At 34.6% G+C, this 26,316-nt stretch overlaps 1 protein-coding gene across 3 annotated transcripts in view; it reads left to right on the forward strand.

Annotated features, from left to right (window-relative positions):
* KNDC1 (kinase non-catalytic C-lobe domain containing 1) overlaps positions 1–25,407 on the forward strand; it is a 58,077-nt gene extending 32,670 nt beyond the window's left edge. For all 3 annotated transcript variants that reach the window (XM_086901201.1, XM_086901202.1, XM_086901203.1), the window contains 24 exons: positions 1,850–1,964; positions 4,700–4,771; positions 4,874–4,935; positions 7,101–7,259; positions 7,587–7,664; positions 8,315–8,405; positions 8,569–8,731; positions 8,832–9,676; positions 9,785–9,929; positions 11,511–11,602; positions 13,026–13,423; positions 15,227–15,320; positions 15,431–15,528; positions 15,809–16,020; positions 17,323–17,436; positions 17,833–17,980; positions 18,248–18,427; positions 19,487–19,702; positions 20,004–20,086; positions 21,344–21,494; positions 21,896–22,018; positions 22,116–22,175; positions 22,793–22,950; positions 23,213–25,407. In XM_086901201.1, coding sequence (XP_086757327.1) covers positions 1,850–1,964; positions 4,700–4,771; positions 4,874–4,935; positions 7,101–7,259; positions 7,587–7,664; positions 8,315–8,405; positions 8,569–8,731; positions 8,832–9,676; positions 9,785–9,929; positions 11,511–11,602; positions 13,026–13,423; positions 15,227–15,320; positions 15,431–15,528; positions 15,809–16,020; positions 17,323–17,436; positions 17,833–17,980; positions 18,248–18,427; positions 19,487–19,702; positions 20,004–20,086; positions 21,344–21,494; positions 21,896–22,018; positions 22,116–22,175; positions 22,793–22,950; positions 23,213–23,444 — 4,089 coding nt within the window. In that variant the 3' untranslated portion in view covers positions 23,445–25,407. The remainder of the gene's footprint in view (positions 1–1,849; positions 1,965–4,699; positions 4,772–4,873; positions 4,936–7,100; positions 7,260–7,586; positions 7,665–8,314; positions 8,406–8,568; positions 8,732–8,831; positions 9,677–9,784; positions 9,930–11,510; positions 11,603–13,025; positions 13,424–15,226; positions 15,321–15,430; positions 15,529–15,808; positions 16,021–17,322; positions 17,437–17,832; positions 17,981–18,247; positions 18,428–19,486; positions 19,703–20,003; positions 20,087–21,343; positions 21,495–21,895; positions 22,019–22,115; positions 22,176–22,792; positions 22,951–23,212) is intronic.
* Positions 25,408–26,316: the final 909 nt, after the last annotated feature.

Here is a 26,316-nt window from a genome sequence, read left to right on the forward strand (position 1 = left end):
AGAACACACGGGTGAAAGAATTTTGCACTCCAGGGTGCTTGTGATAGCAAAATTGGAGAATGAAACTGAATCTTATCTGGCTTCAAATCTGGCTTTGCTGAAGTTACGGATTTTTGCAGCGTGCCACAATGTAGGATAGGCAAATAATAGCACCAAGTTCATTTTTGTCTGTTGGGGTAGGCAGAATATGGAACATTTTCAGTAAATCAAAAAGTGTGTTTCCTGACACACCTTTCCTGATATTTTGTTTTAAAAATGTAGTTTGTCTGTTTCATCTTCAAAGAATATTTAAACAATATGAGCCTAAAGTATTGTGTTCTTTGAGAAGGTGTTCTGGTTAAAATTATTAACAAAGTTTCAGCTACAGAAATTAATGTCCTTCTTTTCTCCATAGATTGCACTGAAGGTATTTCTGTTTGTTGAGCTTTATGAAATTCAATGCAGTAGTCAGCTCATTATGTATTTTATGATAAAATCCAAAGAGCATCTCAGTAAAAGGATGAAAAATTGACTTCAGTAAATGACAGTGCAGAGGCTGATTTGTCAAAGTTAATGATGTACTGCCATTGTGTGTGGGAGAGACCCTTAGTCTGTGTAGATTTTACAAATACTGATTGGGATATAAAGGTGTCTGAGCACCTTTATATAAAAGCAGCAAAACAGTTCAGAGGGGTTTTTGTTTGTCTCCTGTGCTTTAGTTCTGTGTTTGGGTTTTATTGGGTTGGTTTGGTTGTTTTTTTCTTTAATTTTTTTTTTTTTTTTTTTTGGGGGGGTGTATTTTTTGAGGGCAGAATGTTTGGTTTTTTCCAGGGTTAATCCTGAATTACTTGTGGTAGTTCTCTTCCCTAACTCAGCCTGAAATTGACTCTCTCAGGACTTCAAATGCAAGAGAAAATGTGCTGTGCTCTTTTTAAAGAGAGTTCTTTGGGTCTGCTCTCACTCAGAGGTTTCTGCCTACAATGAATTTTTTTGTGTTCCTTTGGTAGATGAACCATAAAGTGGAGCTGATGTCAAGAGCCACTACTAGACATGACCTTTTCCATTAGCACAGTTTGATCAGGAAGGTGTGTGTGCACTACTGTAAATCTCCAATTCTTAGATTTACACAAACACACACCATTCCCCAAAAATAAAATAATACATAATAAATAAAAAAACCACAAAATGTAAAGCATGTCTCTTGTGACACTGTGAAGAACAGTAAGCTTCCATGGAGCAATAAGGTGTTATGCCAGATATCAAAAGCTAAATTGATAGTCAGAAAAACAAATGCTGTTGCTACAAATTGAGCAGCCAGTGATTAAAAACAAAACAACATGTGGGGATTTCAAATAAACCTGTCATTAATTCTATCAGTATTGTTAACATCTTTCACAGAAGAACAAGAGATGTTGATGAAATCTTTAAGGTAAGACTTGTAATGCAACTGTCAGGGTAAATCAGGTTTTGAATGTGGGACTGTTTTGTTGATGGCAATCATTTGAATTTTTTGTTTTTCAGTCTAGGTGTTGTCCCTATAATTATGTAGTTGTTTCATCATAAAATATGTCTATTACACAGTGGATATTCTATGAGTCTTTCCTTAGTATGGTAAGAAAGACCTTCCAGACAGCTCACTTTTCCTGAAGCAATTAAGAAACAATTATTTCATTTATAGTTAGCTGACTGTGCCATGCTTTTTTAATAAATAGTATTAATTCATTACTGGTAAGTGCAATAAATTTATTTGCTTGTTACTTTTTAAGTTGAGTATGTTTTATATTAGGATTTACTTTTTTTATTGTATTAGTAAATGTTTTTAATTGTGATAATTTTTATAACTTTCTGCATCCTCACTGTTTTTTTTCAGTGGATCTCTCTAAAACTCCTGTTGTCCTGGTATGGTAGGCCTCTGAAAGACTATGAGCTCTGGGCATTATGTCATGAGTGTTTATGTACTCTGCAGACTTGCGTAGATCGTCCAGGTATAGTCTTAATTATCATGAAGTATTTTCCCTAGTTATTTATATTCACTGTGTTAATGTTTCCTTTATTCTGTTGATTGAAAGGATCTCGATTTTCATTTTGTGTGCAGAAAATAATAGGCAATATATCTATTTTGACTCTTGAATTGTGACAAAACTCAGTTTGGTGTTTTCTTCCATATAAAGATGAATGTCTTTTTTTTCTCTTTGTTCTGGGTTTTGATGGCTTTTGCAGCAGAAATGAGTCTCTGGCTTCAAGCAGTGAAACAAAATTGAGACCTTTTGGGAATGGAGAATCTATACTTTGACTTTCAAAAAAACACTTGTGACTTGTATAAAGCAGGAGGAAATAAGTTTTACATATATATATATATGTAAAGAAAAAACTTCCACTTTTGCCTGGATTTCTTTGTGACAAATGGCTCCTGATATATTTTCTGAAGTACAGGGCTTTGTCATTTTAAGTTGGATCTCGTCATGGCGTTACTCCTTCCACATCCCCTGTGCTTCAGTTTACAGAAGTAAACTTCTGAGAGAGGGAGTGGGAGCTGTCTGTTGACAAAACTGGAATATGTTGTGTGTGACTCAGGAGAAGACCATCTAGATTTTCTTGGACATTCTGAATAATAATTTAGCTTATACTAATGATAAACTTTTAGCAGTTCTGATAAACAGAGCAGAGGCTTCGGTTATTTGATTTCTATGATATAAAACTGCTTAAGAGGAAATAAGCCATAAATGCAGATTCTGAGTAGTTTAAGAATTGTTACCCATAAAACTACATATTTAATATATCCTGTAACAGAAGGATTATTTCAGCTTCATAGCATGTTCCTAATGTTTCTGAAGGTTTCAGATAACTGCACATGATGGCTCAGATTCTAATGTAATATGCTTAGCCATCCTCTGTTACTGCACTCACATGCATCCGAATGCATGTCTTAAAAACACTGAAAGTTGTCATCTGAACCTTATGTACTCTGTAGAAGGGAACATAATGATACAAACCACCAAATGGAAGACATCTTATATAAATTCTGTATTTGACAAATAAAGCTGCCTTGAAGTTGAATATTGGTTTCAGATTTAGAATGTTTCTGCAAGAGGATTCTCTGCCTGTTCTGAGGAGAGTGATGCATTGTGGAAAGGTTTATAGTGGTATTACTACTTCAGTGCATACACACACATATAAAGTTCTCTCAGCATTCCTTTTGAATAATACTAAAGGTGAAGCTGATATGTATTTTGAATATATCTTGTAAAAATATTCTTTGTCTTGACAGTGGTAGAGTAAGACAGCTGATGAGTCATGGTTAAATATATGATGATGGATTACTTTTTATTTATTCACATGGACAGCCTTTTCCTCCAAATCCTTCCTTGATTACACTTTTTTCATTATCCTAAGCAGGAATTACCTGGCTAAGAAAACATATCCCAAAGCTAGCCTCTTCTTCACGTATTTGTTCATTCAGCTCTGCTACAGAAGTTGTTTGTAACCTCCACTGGGACTTGACTTAATTCCTCTCCTCTTATCAGGGGATGTTGCTTACATGTTGCTCATGGGTGATTCAGGGAGCCCAGGTGAAGATTCTTATTTTACTGAACAAACTGAGATCTGGTTTGTGTGAGCAGGGCCAGGGGCATTTACTGCTGACAAAGACAAGTGAGTGTGAAACTGCCTCTGCAGAAATAACCAGCAAAACTTCTCATTTGGGAAGCTTTGCTTTTCAAGATATATACTTCAGGTCCTGATTAAATATTATTGAAGATAGTAGACAAGCCTTTACTTACGTTAAGCATAGTGAATAATTTAATTTTAGATGTGGTTTATACAGGTAACTAAAAAAAGCTAAAGTGTTACTGCCTTTTTGTCTTCCTTTATTTCTTTCCTCTTAGACCTTGTCAATTAATTATTTATTAAGAAATTAATATTTGGGTGTATCTTAGACATCTTTAATATTTTATAATTAATACATTTAATGTTTTAATCTTTTACTCAGTTTAAGAGTCTATTCTTCCAGTACTCTGTTTTTAATAAGAAAACAGTGCATTTGATGGTACTTGAGAAATAGAGGACTACATTATTGGCCAGTTGGCTTAGTATATTAAAACACATTAAATTAAAACGTGCTTTGAAGTTAGCAAACAGATAGACACTGTTTTGCCACAAGATTTTCAACACCCAATTTATATGATATGATCTCATTACCTTAATGTTAAGTTCCTGAAGACCTTAGATCATTTAAAATAGTTTTAGAAGTCCATTACTTCTTTTTTAACAATGGAAAATTTCATGGCCTTGCAAATACCAACCTCTGTAACATTACTTCCCTGAGGAAGTGTGATTATAACTATTTGTGAAAAACTGGACTTCATATCCTGTTGCACCTAGAGTAGTTTTGGATCTGTCCACGTGTGTGTCAGCTTTCTCCAGACTATGACCCCCTTTTTTTGTGGAGTTGTAGGAGAAGAGAGACTTAAATTCTTATGATAAATTTACCATCTTTTATTGGTACTTTGTGAGAAGACTAGAGTATATCTACCTATTATATTTTTGTTTGTTTTGTTTGTTTCTTGACCTTTCAGTGCTGCATTATTTAAAGCATCAGTTATTGTAGGGTAATTTCTGACACCGTAAATTCCTTGTTAAAATTATTTATTTTTATTAGTGCTTAATAGCTATAAGAAAGGATACTTATTATGCCTTGCCCTTTTGTGGGTTTTTTTTGCAGTGGTCTTATGTTTGGACTCTGTGCTGATTGACTGCCATGGAAGGATCCTCTTTGCTGCTCCAAAAGCTGAAGGTAAAATAAGACATTACATGCTCAGCTTTCATTGCATTGCAGGGGAAGTGGAGAGGAAAGCCAACATCTTACCTTTTGTTTCTGATTTCTTTTCTCATTTAGAATCTTATGATGTATTTTATTTAGCTCCTGAAATTGAAGAAGAGGATGTGGATACTGAGAAGGTAATGTGGTAGGTTACTTTGTATTTTATCAAAGGACAGTTTTATCCCTGTGCTAGTTGAAGAAGAAAGCTAAACTCTTCTAAGGCTGCATTAATGTTTCTCATTTCTCCTGATATTTCTTGGTTATCCATGGGGATGTTTTAAATATATTGATCTCTCATAAAATTAGTTGCTTCTGTAATTTTGCCTTCCAGAATTCTTGGAGTAACTGCTGAAAATCTGTTATTCAATGGTTTTCCATAAGACTTAGTTTCTTCAGTTTGTTAGCAGTAAGACTTTGAAGTCATGTTTTCACATTCTGAAGGTCACAGTAAGATCAGTGTTTTAGATTGTCTGGGCAAAAGCCCAAACTTTATTCACATTCAGAAAACTGAATAAAAATATTATTACCAGTATGTTTTTACTGTGGAAACATTATGAATGATGTCTTTTTCCAAAATAGTTTTCTTAGAGCTTTTTTCCCTATAGATAAAAACCATAAGGAGCTTTTAGAGCAAAGATAATAAAAATGTCAAATAGCAGGTGAATGTGTCTCCACTTTTGAATTGCAAACTATACCACAGTGATCTTAAAAGTTAGGGGAACAGAATTTACAGTACGTTTTTGTTATGTACCAAGAAAAGAGATTAGCTAATATGTACCTTGTGTCACATGAGTTCTTTGGAATTAGACATAATAATCATGAATCAGAAAATAAAAGTTCATAAAAATCTACTAAAATCATTCAATTTTCTGTAAAGCTGTCTGTAACTAGAAAATATTTTTATATCTTTCCTGAAATTGCTTAAACTGCTTTGATCCAATGTGCAAGTTTTTCAAAGGCTTCAGAAGCTTAAACTAACCCTGAAATATAATACAGCAGTTTCACCAGACAGTAGAAATTAATAATCCTAAAGTCTTCGTGCTTTGTTCATTTTCTATAGAATATCTAAAGTAATCTGTTTCCTTGGTTTTTTTCTACAACATTACATATAGAAAAAGTTGATGGGATTTTTTGCCTTTTTCCTGATGACTGTATAACTTTCTAGTCATGAACATCCAGTTCAATTTATGGTATGGGACTAAAGACTGCTTAGTGCCAGTCAAAATAACAGGAAAAAGAACTTTCTTTGGAGGATCTGATGGCTTGGATAGCAAGCTTTTCCTAAATAAATAAATTTAGCATGCTCTTGGAGTTCTAAACATAAGGTGAAGGAAATTATTTGTATTTTGATTGAGCTGTTTTATCCATTTTTTACCTATTAGTAGCTTTTGTTCAACTTCAAATTGAACTATTTATAAGATTATTTTGTTTGTAGTGAACTTACTTGCTTTGTTTTGTTTATTGCTGTTCACTTTTCTCAAGAGAGTGCCAGAAAACATAGTTTTATGGGAACACATTATTTACTACTGTGCTTAGGGCACTGAGCCTTTGTAATATCTTTCAGAGGCAACATAAAGTGTGGTGCTTTAGATTTCTTGAAATGGCATTTATAGTACATGCTAACATATGAAAACTAAGCATTAAGTGGACTAAATCTGACTCTGAAAATTGTAATTCTTCAAACAAAACAAGAAAGCTGGTAAATACCAGTCCTTTTCAAGGTCCCTCATTGGGGCAACTTCAATTGGTGTAGCTGCAGGTAGCACAATAATTCCTAAAATAAATATTCAGTGCCTTATTCTTCTGACAGGTGTAATCTTCTCTATAAAATATGACTTGTGCTGGGTAGCTTGTAATTACTTTGTGCCACTTACTTGCTGAATTATCATGACCTTTTTTAAGTAAATTGCAGCTGGCCAGGTTTTATGATAGAACTCTGAGGCTTGCAGCCATCTTTTTACATGAGAAAGGAATTCTTCAAAATGGTTCTTTAATACTTTTTTTCTGAATAATTTCCCTAGATAAAGAATAAGACAATAAATTTCTGTTGTTCCAACAGTAGAAAAATAGCTACTGTTATTGGCCCTACATGCATAACAACTAGATTTTGAAATAGGCTGGGATTTTCATCAGCACCCTCAAAACCCAAATGTAATCTGTATTTTAAAAGCTCTAGTAATTATTTTTTTCTTTTTTTTTTGGCAGGAAATGGGGGAAATTTTTTGATAATTTGCTGAAATTGTTTTTGAAGTGGAGGCTATTTTTAGTCTGTTTAAATCTTTCTTGTGTCTTATACCAATAGGTCTGTGTTTATGGTGTTGCTGCAGTTCTGTGGATGGCTGCAAAATACAGTGTTCCACTGAGTCACAAACTAGTATTGCCAAGAAAATTTAAAAAACTACTTCTGGATATGGCAAGAAAAAACCCTGAAGAAAGACCTTCTCTAACTGCTGCAATTAAGGTTATTAGATTAATTGTGTCTAAAGTCTCATTTTAGTGTTTTTAGAATCAAATTAATAACTTAATACTTGTAATAGACTGATATCTAATTAAATCATAACCAGTCATTTTGGGTTTTGTTTTTAGAGTTACCTCCTTAGGGACACAGAGGGGCGTGTTTTTAATTTATATTGAAATTATCAAGGTACTTGGACAAGGTTCATAAGACTTCCTAAACTTAGATTATTTCTAATTGACTATTTATCTTGACTGTCCTTGTCCAAGAGTACCTCATTTGATTGAAAACTTACTTACTGACTGAAAATTACAATTTTTTTTTTTTTTTTAGACATGCAATCATTATTTACTTGAAGAAGGTATAAACAGCAAAAATATTTTGATATTATTGGGTAAACCCATCTTTAAGGTAAGAGTGCCATCTTTCTTTAATTTTGCATGTTTTTTTAATTAATTCTGTAAATGTATTCCAGTAAGATTTTGTTGCCTGAAAGTGTAGCTAGATTTTGGGTTTTGTTTTGCTGGTGTGATTTTTTTTTGTTGTTGTTCTGGGTTTTCATAATGTGTTTTCAAGTAGTCTATAAGTATGGCCTTTTCCTAGTTCTTGCTGTTGGAGTGATCACTCCACAGATTGTGATGCTCTGACTCCACAATCTGTATGGGTGAAGGACAAGTAATTAATTTCATAATCTCTCTTTTTATTTACCACCCCACAGAAGAAATTAATATGTAATTGTTGGGTTCTGTTTGTGTTTCAATTGTGTCTGTATAATGCACACAGGATTCAATCAATCCATGGAACTGAGTTTGTTCAAAACTTTGATTACCTTAAGGTTCTGGTTTAAAACATCAAATTATCATGATTTCTAAACAGTTCTACGAGTCCTTAGACTTCTGTATGTAATTCTTTTAGTTCCTCTCCTTGGCATGGCTAGGTTATTGCTTTGTAATATTCTACATGTATATGAAGATTGGGGTGTTTTTAAGTAATATGCTGAGCAGAATTTGAACAAAGAAAATGCTAATAACACCAGTTTGGGCTTCAATGTTTATTTTTAGGCTATTGAGGAAGAAGTTTTGTCTCAAGATCACGTTGCTTTTGAATTTAAAAATGAGAAACATGAAATGGATCCTTCAACATCAAGTCTAGGTGAGCAATCAGGCTCTGGCACGTTCACTCTGGTTTAGTATTCTCTAGTTCAGTTCTCCACATAACATTTTCTCAGTTCAATATGCAATTGTTTTTCTAAATTGATTTTTACTTACTTTGCATTTATATTTTACATATTGATCATCTTTCTTTTTGCTTTTAGGATTTGTGCCTTGTACCAGTGACAGTAAACTTGTAGCAGTTAAAGGACCAGTACCGTGCCAGATTTCACTAAATTGTGAGAAAGCAACGTTCCCTGTTGCATTCACCTCTCCTGCAACTCACTTTAAGCCTATTATATTGCAACAAGATGCAAATATAACAAAGTTAGTATATCTTAAAGCAGAATAAGTTAAAGCTTAAATTTCATTGTTAAACCTATTTGAATTTTCCTTAAAAAAAATCTTGGGTTTTTTTTTTTTTCAGAGAGGTTCACACACCAGTTTCTGACCAGTTCAAGAAAGAGACAAGGAAAGAAAAGCATATGAGCCACAACAAATCAGGATATATAGAGAACTCTGAAAGCTGTGGTATTGATGATACAGGTGTTGTTGAAACTGTACCTGAAACACCTGAGTGTGATTTACAAGTTCCAAGCCACTCATCCCAGATGTCTTCAGAAGAGCAAAACTCAGGCAATACATTCACTTCTACAGTTAGGGTACCATCACCATCTGATTCCTCACATGTTCTACAAGAGAAGAGTATTTTATCTGACAATCCCTCCAGCTCTTCAGCTTGTCCTACATCTCCTAATTTTCTTCATATAAATAACATCATTCTCAAACAGAACTCAGAGAAAAGAGTTCTGACATTTGTACCAGTACATTTGGCCGTATCAGAGCAAATACCAAATAAGCCTCTTCGCTCAAGAATTGCTTATGATTGCTATCACAGTTTGCCAGTGCTACTTTCAAATACTATTGCAAGTTATAAAATGAGCATGCAAGCAGAAAATGATGCCTCCCTTTGCAGTGTGCAAAGTCATGAGACTACTAATACAGAGAACCAGTTTGATGAAAGTAGCTCAGTTATTCAAACCAGCTGCCAAGAAACTGAGTGTGCTACCAGCACAGACAGTTTTTTCACTGAACAAGAACACACACCATGTACTTCAGTGGATAAAGACAGTTATAATTTCTTTGATGATAAAGCCCTGCCCCATCAGAGCACACCAAGTGACACTTTACTACAGGAAGTGATTCATCTTATACAAGAGGAGTTTGCATTTGATGGTTATTTAGAGAATGGAACAGAAGTTTTTGATATGGGTATGTGCATTTTCTTCTGTATATTATTATCATTGATTTGTAAGAATATTCCTATTAATTCTTTTTCTCCCTCTTTTGTTTGTTTATGTTTCTTTTATTTTAAACAAGGTAACTTCATTTTAAACTTAAAGGAAATAAAGTTTGGTATGTTCTCTGATAGAATTTGTGAGAAATTTTGTGACCTCTACTGGGATGAAAAATTATTGGAGAATCTCTATCAGGCAGTAAATGGAGGAAGACCTTCACATTTATGGTACGTGTTCTTCAACTTTTTCCTTCTTACAGTTTAATTTAATGCTTTTATCCCTACTTCATAGAAGCAGGAGAGAATATATGTTTTCTCTTCAGGTATTTGTATTTGTTTCCTGTAAACTGTTAATTTCACACTTGGAGGTTTTTCAAAGCTTTTTCCATGCAAGTAGTGCTTAATGGTTCAGTCAAAAATATTTTCTACTACATTTGTCTAGCTCCATCTTAGGAGAGCTGAATAATGGAAACCAAATTCTGATCAATATTGGTTGCAGCCATTGATGGAGAACTTCATAGTCTTGTTAAGAGATTGTTTAATCAGAAGTATATTGTTCCTCCTGTTCACTTTGCTTATTCTGTTTGATATTAGTTCTTTACATATCATATAATAGAATATATATAAAGTTCTTTATATATCATTCTAATCACACCCAAGAAAAGGAAATTAATTTAGCTTTGCTAGAAATGTTTTGCTTAGCTGGCTTAATTTGACTGAGTGTTCCTCCTGGCACTGTTTTGTAAGTAGCCTGTTAAGTGACAAAAACCAGCTAAATTTATTTCTCACTTTTCTTATTTAATCTTCAATGGCATATGTATCCACCTGAAAAATAATTTTAAGATTCTTGTTTTACTGCAGCCTCCAAATGTACACTTTTATACTTTTATAAAATCTTCTTGCTGAAGACTGTTAAAAAAAGTAATCAATTTATGTCAAAGTTAATTTGGGGGTTTTTGGAACTACAAATTTGAAGTTTTGGCAAAGAAGCTTAGTAGATACAGTTTAGAAAAACTTTAGTATTGAAAGGTGTATAATCCTTACAGCAAGTTTCAGGGATCATAGATTATGACCTCCAAATACCCAACCTTGGTATGCTGGTCTATTTCCCATTTGGGCTGGAATTTCTAAGGAGATACTGAAAATTGGTAGGAAGTTAGGCCCTTGGTTCCCTAAAGTTCAATGATAGGGTAGGAGAAACCTGAGCTGCTGCAGCAGAATTACAAAGACATATGAAGGGTTATCCTGTATATGAACTTTTTGTTACAAAGCAGTTTTTGACAATGAGAGATCATAATTTGTTATCCTGAGTAAAATACAGGTCTAGCTTTCACATCACATGCAAGGCCTGTCTTAAAATATTCCTCAGACACTGCTTACTTAACATTAGTTTGACAAAGGCTGTAGCAGTTTTTCAATGTTGGCTTCTTTGATTTAAGATTATGATTCTGACTAGGGGTGACTTAGAGTCAGTTTTATCCAGAGGATGAATCCTGAGTGAAAATCCCACTACAGTAACTTGCAGTCTATAGCTGTGGCTGGAGTTAGGCCTTCTGGCTGTGTGTGCTCTGATACGAGTTTAGCCAAATGCTGCACAGGAAAGTCTCTATATTACTGTGCTTGAATAGCCATTTGAACATTTTTTTTCTCATAGAATAACAACTGAAGCTGAACATGAAAACTTTAGGAATTAGATAAATGCTATGAAGCTCTTTATGTGCATGATAGAGTCGCTTTTAAGATCTCATTTTACTGATGTAAATATAAAAGTATAGGAAATACTAATTTTTCCTAGTCTTGTATTTTCAGCATAACTGAGGCAGATGAAGCAAAATGCAACAATATATTCCAAGATGTGAAGAAATCTGAAAGCTTTCTGACAAGCAGTGATCAGACAGAGGGTGAGAAGGGACTTCATGTTTCTAGATCTTTGTGTGTGCTGAGAATATATCAGTGACTGAAGCTTTGAGACACTTTGCCTGTGTCTTCAGGAAAGCACTCTCCTTAACTATTATAGACATTTTCACTGAAACTGAACATTATCAATGCCTTAAGGACATAAATGTCTTTTATAGGAAGCTTATATATGACCAAATGTTATTTTGTGGGATGTCATTTACTTTTACTTACTTTTATTTAAACGGATGTCTCTGTTGAAAACGCTAAAGATGGTAGCTGTTGTATGTGGTTTTCTTGTGTTTGGGTAGATAATCTAGTGTCTACTATATTAGTGGATTGTTTATTTATACTTATTCAGTTTGGGTTTTACATTTCTTCTGACACACTGTGTGATTGAAAGTTTACAAAATATCTTTCAGTAACTGAACTCAAAACTGAGCTGGGACTGGTAAATCCTAATATTATAACAAAACCATTACCCTTTCTAGGCTTGGTGCATTGATGGACAGCTTCTATTTGGTTGCTGTTTTACCAGTGTGAGGTTTTTTCCAAGATAGTTCATCCAAATTTCAGCATTTAAACTTTGTTACTTCTCTGTTTTGAGCAAATTGAAAATGTGTGTGCTTTACAGCAGGGCTTATACACTTAATGTTGTTCATTTTTATAGCAAAACATAAATTTGTAATTTTACACTTGGCTGCTGTTATTCGATATGACAATTTTCCATTTTGGCTCAGAATCATTGCATATGTAGAGCTAGACTTTACTGTGGAGTGTGTGATTTCTTTGCACCAGGAATTTAGATTTGTTTGACTCCAAGGTGGCATATCTAAGCCCTGGAGCATTGCTCAAGTGAAAAGGGAGATTTCTGGCAGGTATTAATGCTCCTGTCAGCATTGTACCAACCTTTGACTGTCACCTCAGTCCCTGAGGGTTGATAGTAGTTGTTATAACTGCAAAAAAGTCCCATCATAACTCAAGGGATTGAGTCCTGTAGGAGTAGAAAGTTTAACATCTATTGGCTATATCAAGTATTCTTGCCCTCTCTGTATGGAATAAAAACTTCAAGACTTATGGATGGAAAAAACTCAAAAGCTAAGCTAAGCTATTAATGTGTGCTTAGGTTTAACTTCCAATTTAAAATTTCTATGTGTTGTTTAAATGCTTGTTGCATATGCATGGAAAATATTTTGTACTTTTCAGAAATGTATTGTTTAACAATTGCTTGATAGTTTTGAAATGTTTTTAACCTTTATCATTTTACAATGTGTAGTTGAGAAAAAAAAATGTCACAATAAGAATCTAAACCTACTGGTAGAGCACATTGGTAGTCTCATAATCATGTTTTGTATGTGCCATGTTTAAGTTCAACAAGGCATTATAGCACATGACCATTATTTCTTTTCCCCCACACACCTTCTTTAGGAAAAGGGGAAGCAAACTTTGATGTGAAGGCTGAGTCAATGATAAAAACATCATTAGTTGACATGGATTTTGATGGGTCACCTTTGGATAATATCAAAAAAGAATTGGCTCTGCAGAGTACAATCCCCATAGCGAAAGAGCAACAATATTTGCAAAGCAATGGCTGTGCTCCAGGCTTTGCAGAAGAAAGTACAAATTCAGAGGAACAAGCCATGATAAAGATAGCTGGAAACAGCTACCTGACATCTCCCAATCTACCTGACTTTTGTGGCTGCAGTCCTGGTTGGAGCAGTGCATTTTATGGAGCTGAATGTTTTGATTCAGAAGTTCATAGTTACTTGAAAAACCTTGGAAAGCAGAAATCAAGTGAGTCACAAAATATAGATGCTAAAAAAGTGGTGAGTACATTGATTTTAAATCATTAAGATACATCTTGGTGGTTAAAAGTGTGATAAAATTTGTTCAGTTATAGTGAGTCAAAACATAATTTCTTCTTTTAAATATTGACTCTTAAGCAGTTTAAAATCCTCAAGATTTGTCATGTCTTGGCAATAAACATCGGTAGAGGTGTAATAATCCAAATTAAAGCACGGTGACACAAAAGTGCAATCTCCAATCTACAACCCATTGTCTGTTCTTAAAGTTGACTGGAAAAGCACCAACCCCATGGTGGTGATATTGTAGGAAAGAGCTAAAAATGACTGACTGGAGCACATCACAGGAATAGAGCTTCATCAAAAATTTTTATACTTTAGACCTATCTGAATTGGAAAACATTGTGGAATAGACAGGGAATTTACTTCTGACTTCATTGCTACTCACCCCAGATTTTTTAGTGGACAAACCACTTTGTCCACCAGATTCCAAATGGTCACTCCTTCTGATTTCCTTTCTGTTTAGAGGCCCTTAATCACCTTTATTTTGCTTTAACTGATGAAGTAAAAGCAGACCTTGAAGTAAAAGCAAGCAGTTTCCAATTAGAATCTGGATAATAGCTTTCCTGTGCTTTCCCTGTTCTCTATGTAATGCCTCTGTAGGAGTACACCTTTTAAAAATCCAGGGGGCTTTTATGACTCTATGCTAATGAACTATGTTGTTAAACCTTTTGAGCTTTTCTGAAAAACAGTGACAGGTTTTCCTTAAGCTCAAATTAATTTCTAGCAAGTCCATCCCATTAAAGCTAACCTATTTACCAATCTGTTGTTTGATATATTAGCTCTGAGCTGTGTGTTTTCTGATCACTCTGCTTGTGGGAGTTGTCTGCTGCATTCTGTGAACTTACTGCATTTAAAATGCTGTTTCATGTAACTGGGTCACTCGTAGTTAACTTAGGACCCAAGTGCAAAAGTCACCACTTTTATAAAGCACAACCTACATCATGTTTGTTGTTTCATAATAAATCAGAAGCTGAATCCAAAGTGGATGGCCCATTTTTATTGGCTGGTAAAGTGATGAAAACTTTGATATGCAGTTATAAATGTAAATGTTTACTTCAAAATTTATATATTTTGAGGGGGCTGATATACTTTCATTTCTATTCATTGCTTACATTAAGTAATTCTATAGAAATTTAGTTTATTTTTTTAAATTTTGTGAAATACATAAATAGAAAATATGAAAGCTGAACTTTGAATTTTGTATGTCCTTTATTTCTAGAGCAGCTCTCTTGTCTGCCTTCTGACCTGGTTGTATAGTAGCATGTAATTATACTTGTTTGGAAGCCACTGATTTCAGTCAGACTTTCAGTTCTTACTGCAAATATATGTCAGCTGTTTAAAGTGTTTCTGGGGCCTGCACTAAATTCAGGACATACAGATTTTAATTCTGGATGACTTCTGATTGCAAGTTTTAAAAATGCTCATGAAAACAACCAGATAGGTGCAATTATAACTAAAGGCATATTTATGTGAACAGATTCAGACAAACTTCTTCACAGTCTCATCATACACAAACCTGCTCCAAAACTCTTAAGTTGTAGAGCTGTGACATCACTGTTTTTCTGGGAACAGGTAACTCCTGCTGTATCTTGCCTGTAAACACAGTTTGTGAAAGGTAGTTTTTCATTGTTAATATTACATTCTTGTCTGTTAAGATGTTCTTTTTTCCTTCATACAAAATAATTCTCTTCTAAAACTTTACTTTCTTACTAGGACCACCTTCCACTTACAATTCTGATCAGAATCCTATTTCTTTTTAAATAGGAACTAGAACAATTGCTAATGATTGAGACGAAAAATTACAGAAAGACCATAAACTTTTACCAGAAACTATTGCAGAAAGAAAGAAGAAGCAAAGGTATGATGATAGCAACTTGCCAGTAATAAAATGGCTGCATGGTACTTTTAAGGACCTGTTCTGATCACTGAATCACTGATGTTCTTATGCCATGTATTTTAAATCTAAAGGTCCTGAAACTAAATCTATGTTGCCCAAACTGAGAGGCCAGCTACAAGAGATGAAATCAAAAGTGCAGTTTCTTGAACTGGTAAAGAAATATGTACAGGCAAGTCAGATTTTATTTCATTTGTACTTCATTTGTCATTTCATTACTGCATCAGTGTAACTGGCTGTTCAGATCATTATATGAAATGTGAAATGGTTTGTGTCCAACTGCCACATTAAGTAAGATCCAAAAGAAATATTAAATGCAATTGCTACTAGTATTATTTAAAAAGGAAAAAAAATCAATTGTATGAAATGCAATTTGTCTTTAAATTGGTTGCATTTGTGTGAATTTTCCTCTTTAATTTCTTGTTTTATCATGGCCTTGCTTCTTTGAGCAGATGATGTATGCAGAGCAGTGGGGTGTGGAATCCTATGTGCTGCCTACAGTCATTCACAGTGGGAAGGCTGACACCATGGACATGGCACCTGTGGATGAATCATCATTGCTCCTTTACTACAACACAGAGAAACACCAGTGTAACAATCAAAATGGAGGGAGAGTTCTGCAAGCTGGTACACCCCTTGGTTTAATGGCTTATTTATATTCTAGGTATAGTATATTTTACACATAAATTGGGAGTGGGTTGAAGCATAGTTGCTAAACCAGTTGCTAAAAAACTTGTCTCTGTGATAAATCCTAGTTACTCAACATTTAATAAATTCTCCTCTCTTCTATCAAGTTTTTGTTATTTCTGTGAACACTCATTTACAGAGATGGAGATGAAAATGTGAAAAGATCATCTGTCTTTCATTAAACATATTTGATAATAAGTAAAAAACTAGCAACTTTAAACTTTTTTATCTTTTACTTATTTGAGGTTTACTCTGTTAGTTGACATGGAGTCAAGGCTTTATTTCACTGCCAGCAGTACAATTCTTCATATAATCATATAATTTCATAATTCTTATTAATAAGATCTGTATATCAAAATGTTTAGGTTCGGTTCTACAGATTTTTGCCCCAGTAATCAGTCCTTGGCACCGATCAAGATGCAGGCTTATCTCAAGGTTTAAATGGGGACAGAGGTGTCCTTCAGCTCCAGTGAGGGCAGTGTTGTTTGAAGGCACCTCAGCTGTAACAGTGTGCAGGATGGAAATTGCCAGAGGCTCCATCAGACTTGTGCCGCTGTAGAGCTGCAGAGGGAGCGGCTTCCTCCCAGCTGCTTCTCCCACTCCATCCTGACTCTGAGACCCAGTTACTTACACTGAATGCTGCTTTTCCTGCTAGTTAATATTTTGCACAAAGTGAAGAAAATGTTTTGGAATTGGACTTTCCACATTCATCAAGCCCAAACTTTCATGATTAGCTGTAAGCCAATAGGGAGAAAAGACAATTAACCTGTGTTAAGACCTTGAGAGTGTGTGTATATAAAAAAATAAAATGCTCTCATCTTTAATGTGTGTATAATAAGTGTGTTCTGTTGTTAAAGTAACCACTCCTCTAATTAGTGCTACAGGGAATATTTTTTTTGCTTAATGCATCTACTTCTTATGCTGTTAGGTAATGAAAATGTTTCAAAGCAGCATCAAGTTAGATGATAGGAAAAAAAAGAAAATGTAATATGTTCTTCCATACTATTTAGATTGCAACTTTCCTTAATAATAGAAATTTGTGATCGTTCACAAAATTGAAAGTAGAGAAACTCTTTATAAAACACATTATGCTTTCAGGGTTGGCAATCACACTATTTGATGTGTAAAATAATTTTAAAAAGAACCAAGGTTTTATGAAGAGCTTGAGAATTTAAAATGCCTATTCTTGATATTTTGAGGATTTTTTTGCTGTTGCTGTACTCAAATGCAAGTTGAAAATGTGTTCTGGCTTGTCTGAAGTTTTTCTTGTGCTTTACAGAAATGCCTTTTTAGAAGGTTATGTGCAGCAGTTTCTTTACACATTCCGCTATTTCTGCACACAAGAAGAATTTCTGAAGTTTCTTCTTGATAGAATCAGCAGCACTTTATCCAGGTATAGTAAATTCCCATGAAAAACATTATGAAAGCACAGTTGAGTTTCCCCCTAATAACAAATAGCTGTTTCTCAAAAGTGCTACTTAATTTAAATGAATTTTAAGTTTGTTTTTGTAAGACTCTTAATGAGCGAGAGCAAAATGAGAGCAAGAGCTGCATCTGACAATGTGCTTACTTCTCATTTCTGCTTTTCACTGTTACCAGCTTTCCACTAATGGGTAGTAATTACAACCTCAGCTTTGTTTCCATAGAGCCATCGACTCTAGAGACATGAAATTTAGGAATTTAAGATACTACATTAAATACCAAATAAAACTTGTGGGTTTTGTCAACACTTATTTTTACATAGGATTAGTTATCAATTTTGGCATAAGTTTCTTTTTCTTCTCACCAGTGCAAGCCTGGATCCTTCCACATCCCTTACCAAAATATGTAACCGCAGTTTCTACATCCTGCAGGCATGGATTGAAGACTGTTACAGTGTAGATTTTGCAACAAATACTGATCTTCTGGGTACCCTAAAAGAATTTATTTCTTCCAAGGTAATTCAGAATTTCAGTAGACCCTTTAAAAAAAAAAAAGTACAAACTAATTACTTTTAAGTTATGGGATACGTAACATTTCTTATTACAAAAAAGCTGCCCTAAGTACAATTAAAGTAAATAAAATAAAAATAATGCTGTATTTGACAGCTATGTTTAGTATGTCTGTTTGTTAGACTGGTGAAAATCTTGCAACTGTATTGTAATTTTCTTATAATTTCTGGGCAATTGGATGCTGTGTTCTCTTAACCTGTTTTGCATTCCCAGGTTGCTTCATTAAATGGCTATGGAGAGCGTTTGTTGTCACTGCTCGAGGACGCCTCTGCCAGGAAAAGTGGCAGTGCTGATCTTTCCTCTGGTGTGGACAAATGTGAAGAGGAAAGTCAGGAGGGCAGAAAAACATTACATTCCCTGTGTAAAAAGCTCTCAGAAGATGTTTCCAGAAAGGTGTGTTTTTTCTTCAGACTTCAGTGTATGGAGCACATTTGCATATATTATGTTCTGACAAAAACAGAAGTGTCCAACTTAATAGTCCAGACCTACTTAGTAAGAAATATGTACCTGCATTTTAAATTTTCTTTTGAAAGTATCTAAGATCCAGACAGTTCTGTAACCATGACAATAATCTTAAGTTTGAACTCCTGACAGCTGTTTCAGTAATCACAGATCAGACAATCAAAATTTTGAGAGTAGAGATCTTCATTCTTGACACTAGCATGTGACTCAAAGTTATTAGGAAACCTTTGCCTCCTTGTCAGCCATTAATGTTTTTATTAGGCATCTTTGTAAAACTATAAATACAAGAAAACAGCAGGAGCTACGAGGTTCCCTGCTAGAATTTCAAAGCTTGTAGCAAGAACTGGTCTGAACTTTTGTCTGTATTTACTATTTTATTGTGTTCTACAGCCCCAGAAACCAGGACTACTGCAGGCTTTTCCCAAAACCAGATCTCTTTACAGAGTGACGAAATAACATGTGGAAGTCAAACGTATTAATAATGTGCAAGTTGAATTAAACATCAGCCTCATGATAAAGATGCACAATTCCATGGGTATATTGGGGATTCAGCCAAAAAAGGACAAACAGAATAGAGGAACATGGACTTTTTTTATTGTCACTGCACAATAATGATAATGGAAAATGGAAGAATGGAAAAGAATGAAAAACCAAGTACTTCTTGGAAAGGGATGTTTGATTCTAAGCAAAAAGGAAAAGTAAAAGATTTTATGACAGCAAGCTTGAATACACAGAGGGTTGTTTTAAATACTGATTATTGATTGAGATCTGGCAGCCTCCTGCTTAGACTCATCCACTGTACATATTGTATTAGCTTAAAATAGCAGTGTTAAGTAAACCAGTATGTTGTGGGCTAACCTTGAAGTTTAGCTGAAGAGTTTTGCATGCACAAAGGTGTTTCTCTTAACAGCACTTTCAAGGAAGTTACATCAAGAGGAGATTTAGTGTTTGCTTTAGAGAAGTTGTAACCTTACTGTTTTTTTCCTACAGAACTTCTACTGGAAACTGTCCAAAGGTGTGGGACCAATTGCACAACATCAGAGAGAGCGGCTGCACTCAGGGTCAGCAGTTTTGCCAAAGCCCTGCTGTAGCAGTTTCACAGCAGAATCCTCGGTCTCCTTAGCTAGAGCTGATGAAGTGGGACCAGTTCTCTTGATTGAGTGCAGTGCCCAACAGCTTTGTTGGCAGCTGACACTACTGCAACAGGTACAAAGGTCTAGGTTTATTTGGAAGTACAAATAATATCTATTTTCTCACTCTTTCTCTTCTTTCTTTACCATTTCCCAACCTTGTTTCAAGCTTATTTCATACTATTTTATAAGAAGTTGAATTCAACCTTTCCTCTGGAAATCTCTACAGTGAAATTTAGAATATCTAATGCTATTCTTAGGCTGTGATCCCTCTCATAATTCATGCAGGTGGGGTGGGAGGAGGACATACTCTGTCATTTTTGTCCCCAGGCATTTTAAAAGAACTAACAGCAGATATATCTTGCTTTTTTTTTTAGGAAGTATTTAATAAATGTCATCCAGTACACTTCCTAAATTCCAGAGCGCTTGGTGTTAAAGACAAATGTGTTGCTGTGCCAAAGTAAGTTGCTTGTTTTAACTGCTTTCCAAATCTGTTGATGCACAATAACTTAGAGTGTTACACTTTTAATACAGCCAGAAACAGAGAAACAATTTAAATACTTAGCATTTTTTTACAGACTAGGTATCCTGTTTATATGGGTTATTTAATTTCAGGAGATTTCATATGTGGATATGGGTACCTACCTATGCACATGCATGTGTGTGGAAGGCCACATTTGCCAGGTGATTTCTTTGAAATCTGGAGTTGAGGCCAAAATATTTCTAAGAACTTGATTGGGGGTTGTTTGAAAGGTTTCATTTTTGGTAGAGAAAAAGTGTCATGGATTCTGAAGTAGATCCTTGGTCAGGAATGTGTGTATGTATATAAAATCTCAAAGACATTTACAGTCTTGCAGAATAGCTGAGGCTGGAAGGAATCTCTCAAGATATGTAGTCCAACCACCCTGCTGAAAGCAAGGTCAGCTGGACCAGGTTTTCCAGGGTTGTGTGCACAAAGTGGATGGAGACTCCACAGCTTCTCTGTACAACATTCCTGCTGTTTGTTAGGGAGGTGAATTTTTGGTATTCAGAGATACACAGAATTTTCTTACAGTTACTAGAGTGGTTACCAACCTATTTAAATTATTTGCTCAGCAGTAATTAATGTTTTCATCCAACCACATAGACCTAATTATTTTTATGATGGTCTACTTCTTACATACTCAGTGGATTCAATTAACTTCTAATTAGTAGTTGATAACTGAACTACCTATGGTAGATTTTTGCTTCTAAGGATAAGGAATGAAGATCTGAAGCAACTAATTTTTCACAGGTTGCTCAATGGCCAAGGCTAGATCACCTGGTTTACATAGATTTTGGAGTTCAGTCATGGGAAATGACATGTGTGGTGCCACTTGATACCAGGCTTGATTTCTCATGTGGCTGCGGTTGTTGAGTTTGGCTTTCTGGCTGTTATTTTGTGTCAGATTGGCTGGGGTTTTATTATGCATTAATGAGCGGTGAAAGTGTTTCTATGTACAGAAATGTATCCTGTATATTCTTATTTTCTATCAGATATACCTACCATGTAATTATAAGGAAGAAAATGTAACATGGCTCGCTATTTACATCATGAGGTATAAAATCAAGATAGCAAGCAATGCAGAATTATTTTAAATGGTTAGAAGTTGACATCTTCCTGATCAAGGTTTTCTTTAAAAATCCAATATCAGCCAGAATTATTTTTGCCTTTTTTTTTTTTCTGTATTTTCCTCAGGGCAGTTTCTGCTGAGACAGTTTCACTTAAAGTCTGTAATCTATTTCTGTCGAAGTGCATACAAGACCGGTACCTTCTGCAATTATTAAAAAATGCAGACAGTATCAGCACCTGGGTTGCTGCTGAAATTGTAACGTGTCACACAGCTAAGGTTTGTCATTGTTTGTTGAGCTATGAACTACAAAACAGTTATTTATTTGTCATTATCTATGACTCGCTGTGTAGCAAACCTGTAAGATTCTGAAATACACCTGTGGGTGGGCAGTTAACAATTTGGTTTGTTGTCACAAGGAAAATCTTGGATGCTTTTTAGTAGCAGGTGTCAAAACCTAACAGAATGTAAGAAATTAATTGTCTGAGGGGAATAGGGGTCAAGCTTTTATCAAGGTGACAGGAAGGGAAAAACTGTGTGAAGGGAGATGTTACTACAGTCAGCAATTTTGATAACAAATTGAGAAAGGAAATACCTCTTCTCCCTTCTCATTTCATTTTATTGTGTAGATTTACTATGTATATATATGTATGTATATAAATCTTAATTTTTTTTTTCAGAGGCAGGTGAGCTTGTTATCAAAATTTCTTCTTATAGCAAAATGCTGCTATGAACAAAGGAATTTTGCTACTGCAATGCAAATCCTAGCAGGCTTGGAAAATCTTATTGTACGACAGTTGCCAGTAAGTTGGGACTCTGTTCTCTAACCATTTTGCTTAATAGAATCTTGTTCCAATATAGACATTAATATGAAAAAAATATATTCTGTTTTATTGTAAGGCCTGGAAAATTCTACCTGCAAAAGTAGCTGAGATAATGGAGGAACTCAAGGCTGTTGAGGTAAGTATAAAATACTTAATGCAAAATTACATCTTCAGGGTTAGAGAAGGTGCAAGATCTGCTTAAATGGGTGTCTCTGCAGGATGAAAACCACAATTGTTAGTTTTAATTATGAGTTTAATTTGATTGAAGACTTTTTACTCCTAATCCAAGAGTTTACATAAATTTTAATGTCAGTATTTCTTCAACATGTGTCCTGTGTGACAAATCAGTATTACAAAAGCAAGCTAAAACATTAGATGTGCTACATTGCCTTAGAAGATTTCTGCAGAAGCTTTGCAGCTGTAATGTATTCTGAAAAATCTTAAATGCCTATTTTATTATAGGCATTCTTTCATTGATCTATACAATTTTGAAACATACAGTAACGTTTCAAAATGCAGTTTTGCCTGTGATTTAGACCAACTGAAATTATGTATGAAATGTCTTTTGATTAAAATTATTTTGTGTACTTTAAAAAGTTTGCCGCCAGATGAATCCATAGTGTTGTCTTCAGCTTCAGTGCTAAAAGTTAATATTCATGACAAATAAATAGATGGTGTTAAATACATGGAGAACTTGTAAAAACCTTCCCCAAGACTTAATGTGAGATTAATCTGTGTGTATTTTTTAACTAGGTGTTTTTAAAAAGTGACAGCTTATGTCTGATGGAAGGAGACAGATTCAAAACTCTTCCAACAATTCCATCAGCCCATGTTTTGGCTATGCATGTCCAACAGCTTGAAACTGGAGGATTCACAATGACAAATGGAGCTCACAAGTGGACTAAACTTAGGTAATTATTTTAATTATGTGTGTATATCACTTATATTTTTTATTATACTGTTGTCTAATGAGATAATGAGAGCTAATGCAGCATTTCACAATTAACAGTTAAAATAGTTTAATTTGTTTAGACATGTAACTAGAGGTACATTTACAATAGAATAAAATGCTTGATGCCTTTGAATTTCCTTTAAGGTTTGTTTTTTGGTTTATGCTTTTGTTTTTATTATCAGCAAAACAAACTAATCTTTTTTATGATATTCTCTTACAAGAAACATTGCAAAAGTTGTGAGCCAAGTTCATGCCTTTCAAGAGAATCCTTATACCTATGCACCAGATTTCAAGCTGCAGTCTTACCTCAGACAAAGAGTAACTCGTTTTAAAGATGCAGACATTTCTGCCTTGGCAGCTGACAACTGTGCCAACTTCCATCAGATACCAGCAGAAAAACATTCTCGAAAAATTCAGGACACACTACGCAGGATGAAAGCAACATTTCAGTAATTATTTATGTTTCAGCTGTTCTATTCTGGGTCTAGACTGTAAAACTGGATTAAGCTGACTCCATCTACTGGACCTATTTCCAAGCAAATACTGAAGTGAAGCAACATAAGATACTGTCTCAAGTTGAATTATTATATTTCTTAACATGGAATTATAAAATGCTGACTAATGGGATTTGAATCACTGGCAACTGGGTGGCAGATCAAAAGAAGAAAAAGAGAGAGAAAATTAGAGTATAGATGAAAAGGCTTATTAATTTTGTTACTCTTCTTTAGCATAAATAATTAATTAGCCTGAAAACCAATATCTGAAAAACACTGTGGAAGAGAAGTTAAACTTCCAGCTTCTGTTGCCAAGCTGGCCTAGGAGAGTTCAAAACCTAGTTCATTAAATGTTGAATTTATTTTTATATAAACACAGTACACTTATATCCTGTTACATTGTGCATATAATTCAGAAACATAGATCCTCTGCTATTCATTGACTGTTGGTGTGTCCTGCTTTCATGTTGTATATTATGAAAACTGTAACTGACATAAATAATTGGCTGTCTGTTTCTCCTAACAAGGAAGGAGAGGAATGCTATCCTTCAACATTTTTTTTTAGTTTGATTTTAAAGTCATCAGACTAACCTGTGTTCCAAATGAAAGTAAGATCTGAATGTAAGTATTACCAATTCATTGCCCTGCTTCTGCACTCCCAGCATTGTGAAGACAGTAAATGTGAAATTGCTTTTTTTATCTGTATTTGGCACAAGAGTCACTTTGCCAATTTATGTCTGTCTGTATGTGTGCACATTTGAGTATGGCTTTTGCTCCTGAGGCTGTTTTTGTAGATCACAGTGCTCCTGCAGCATCCAATAGAAGATAACCATGTGAAATTTGGATCTGCAACTTGTAAAACTGTGGTGCTAGCCTGTTCATAGAGCTTATATTTACAAGACCTTCTAAATGGCCATGAAATGTGTTGCTATTGCTAGAAAATGTATTGAGCTACTCAGGTTTATGCAAGGCCAGAATGTTAAGGATACAAATGAGTTAAAAATGCAAGTATTTCTACCAGAGGGAGCAATGGTAGTGTTGAAGGAGATGCAGGGTAGGGCAAGAAACATTTAAGCACTGTTCTGAAATTATTTGCTTATAACTAAAAAAAAATAATAAGAAAATTTTCTGAGAGAAGTGAAGGGCAGATGTGAACTAAGTATCTCATCAAGTGTTAGTGATGGAGAAGGATAAAGATGTATGAAATGGAAGTGTGTACATGTCTGGTGTTTTGCAGTGGTACTGTTGTGTTTGACAGAAATGCATGTGCACATGCTGAACTGTAGCTTTCTCAGTGTATAAGAGGAAGGCTTCTCCTTTTCTCTTGTCAGTAACAGCAATATTACATCTCAACCCTCTCTCATCTTCCTCAGTAAAAACAAGGTGTGTCCATACTTTCCTTTAAATACTCAGTTACTTTTTCCTACTAATACAGTACTGCTAACTTTTGGCTCTTATTGGTTTAAACACTGAAGAGCTCAGTCCCCAACAGGGTTTGCTTGCTTTTTTACTACTTCTAATATGATTTATTTTATTTACCATATGTAGGTTTAACATGTCATTAATCATAGTATTCTGACTTACCCTTAGGAAAGTAAATAAAGTTGCTATTTCTCTAAGAATTGACAAATGTGAAAACATGTAATATTTATCCCTTCTGTCTTTATGATTTAAGAATGTTAATGATAATGTTATCTTCAGACATACATTTCATGTATTTTATCTGTACGCATTTATTTTAAATAATTGGTTTTGTTAGTAGTTATTTGGGGTTTTGTCAATTAAAAATTACCATTCACTTACACCCACACCTTACCTTTGAACGACAGTAAAATTTGAAGTAGCATTAAATTTTACTAATGTAAAATAATCCACAAGAATTGCTAACCACATGATCTTAATAAATCCATTTTATACAGTTACCAATCAGACTTTGGAAATTGCTTTTGCGAACTTTCTTATCATTTGTATTTTGCACTCATGAGAATTAGCTCATGTATTTCTTAGTTCTGTGTTGTTGCATCTAGAAAATATTGCTTATTCTTTGATGATAACTGGTGCTATACAAGATTTTAAAAATCAGCTCATGTCTTCTGTAAGTGCTTCAGTGTATCAAACCTTATATTGGTATTAATTCATAGTATTGAGTTATGGTACTACTTTGGGGTGTTTCCATCAATTAGACATTTCAGATTTTGTGTTTAGGCACCGCCCCACAACAACAACAGCAACAAATGTTAACAGCTAATGAAAAAGAAAATCCAGTCCTTCACAAGGAAACTGGTTTGGTTTTGTCCATGAACACTGAGGTATGTGTATCTTATATGACACAGATTTCAGAAGAAAGTTACATCTAGCATATAACTGTGCTGCTTATTTATGACTTACAAGCAGTAAGGGTTGAGCTAAAGTTTTCTCTCTTTGTGGGGAATGTCCTTTAATAAAAAAGAAGGGACAGAAGATATCAAAGAAATATGTTCATTTTTATGAATGTTGGCAGAATACTATTGGCATCAGTAATTGTACTGCATAAGTGAGGGTCTTTGCAGTCTGGCCCTGTGCTTCTGTTTCAATACCAAACTAGAATTTTTTGGGGAAAAAAAATGAGCTTGTTCTTTAAGCCACAATTGCTACCAGCTGTCCTAGCTCTTCCTCATTTTTTCCACATTCCCCTCATCTTGCTTTTGTTTGTTTGTTTTTCAAGCAGTGACCCATAGACTTCTGAAATGAAGTCTGTTCCTTGGGAGACTTTCCAGGTGCTTTGCGTATTGGTGCCCTCAGCAGATGTTTGCTCCCAGGATCCCTGGGGTTTTCACTCCTGTTAGGAGAGA

This window comes from Cyanistes caeruleus, chromosome 8 (assembly GCF_971803275.1).
Source record: "Cyanistes caeruleus chromosome 8, bCyaCae1.hap1.1, whole genome shotgun sequence".
Taxonomy (NCBI): Eukaryota; Metazoa; Chordata; class Aves; order Passeriformes; family Paridae; genus Cyanistes; species Cyanistes caeruleus.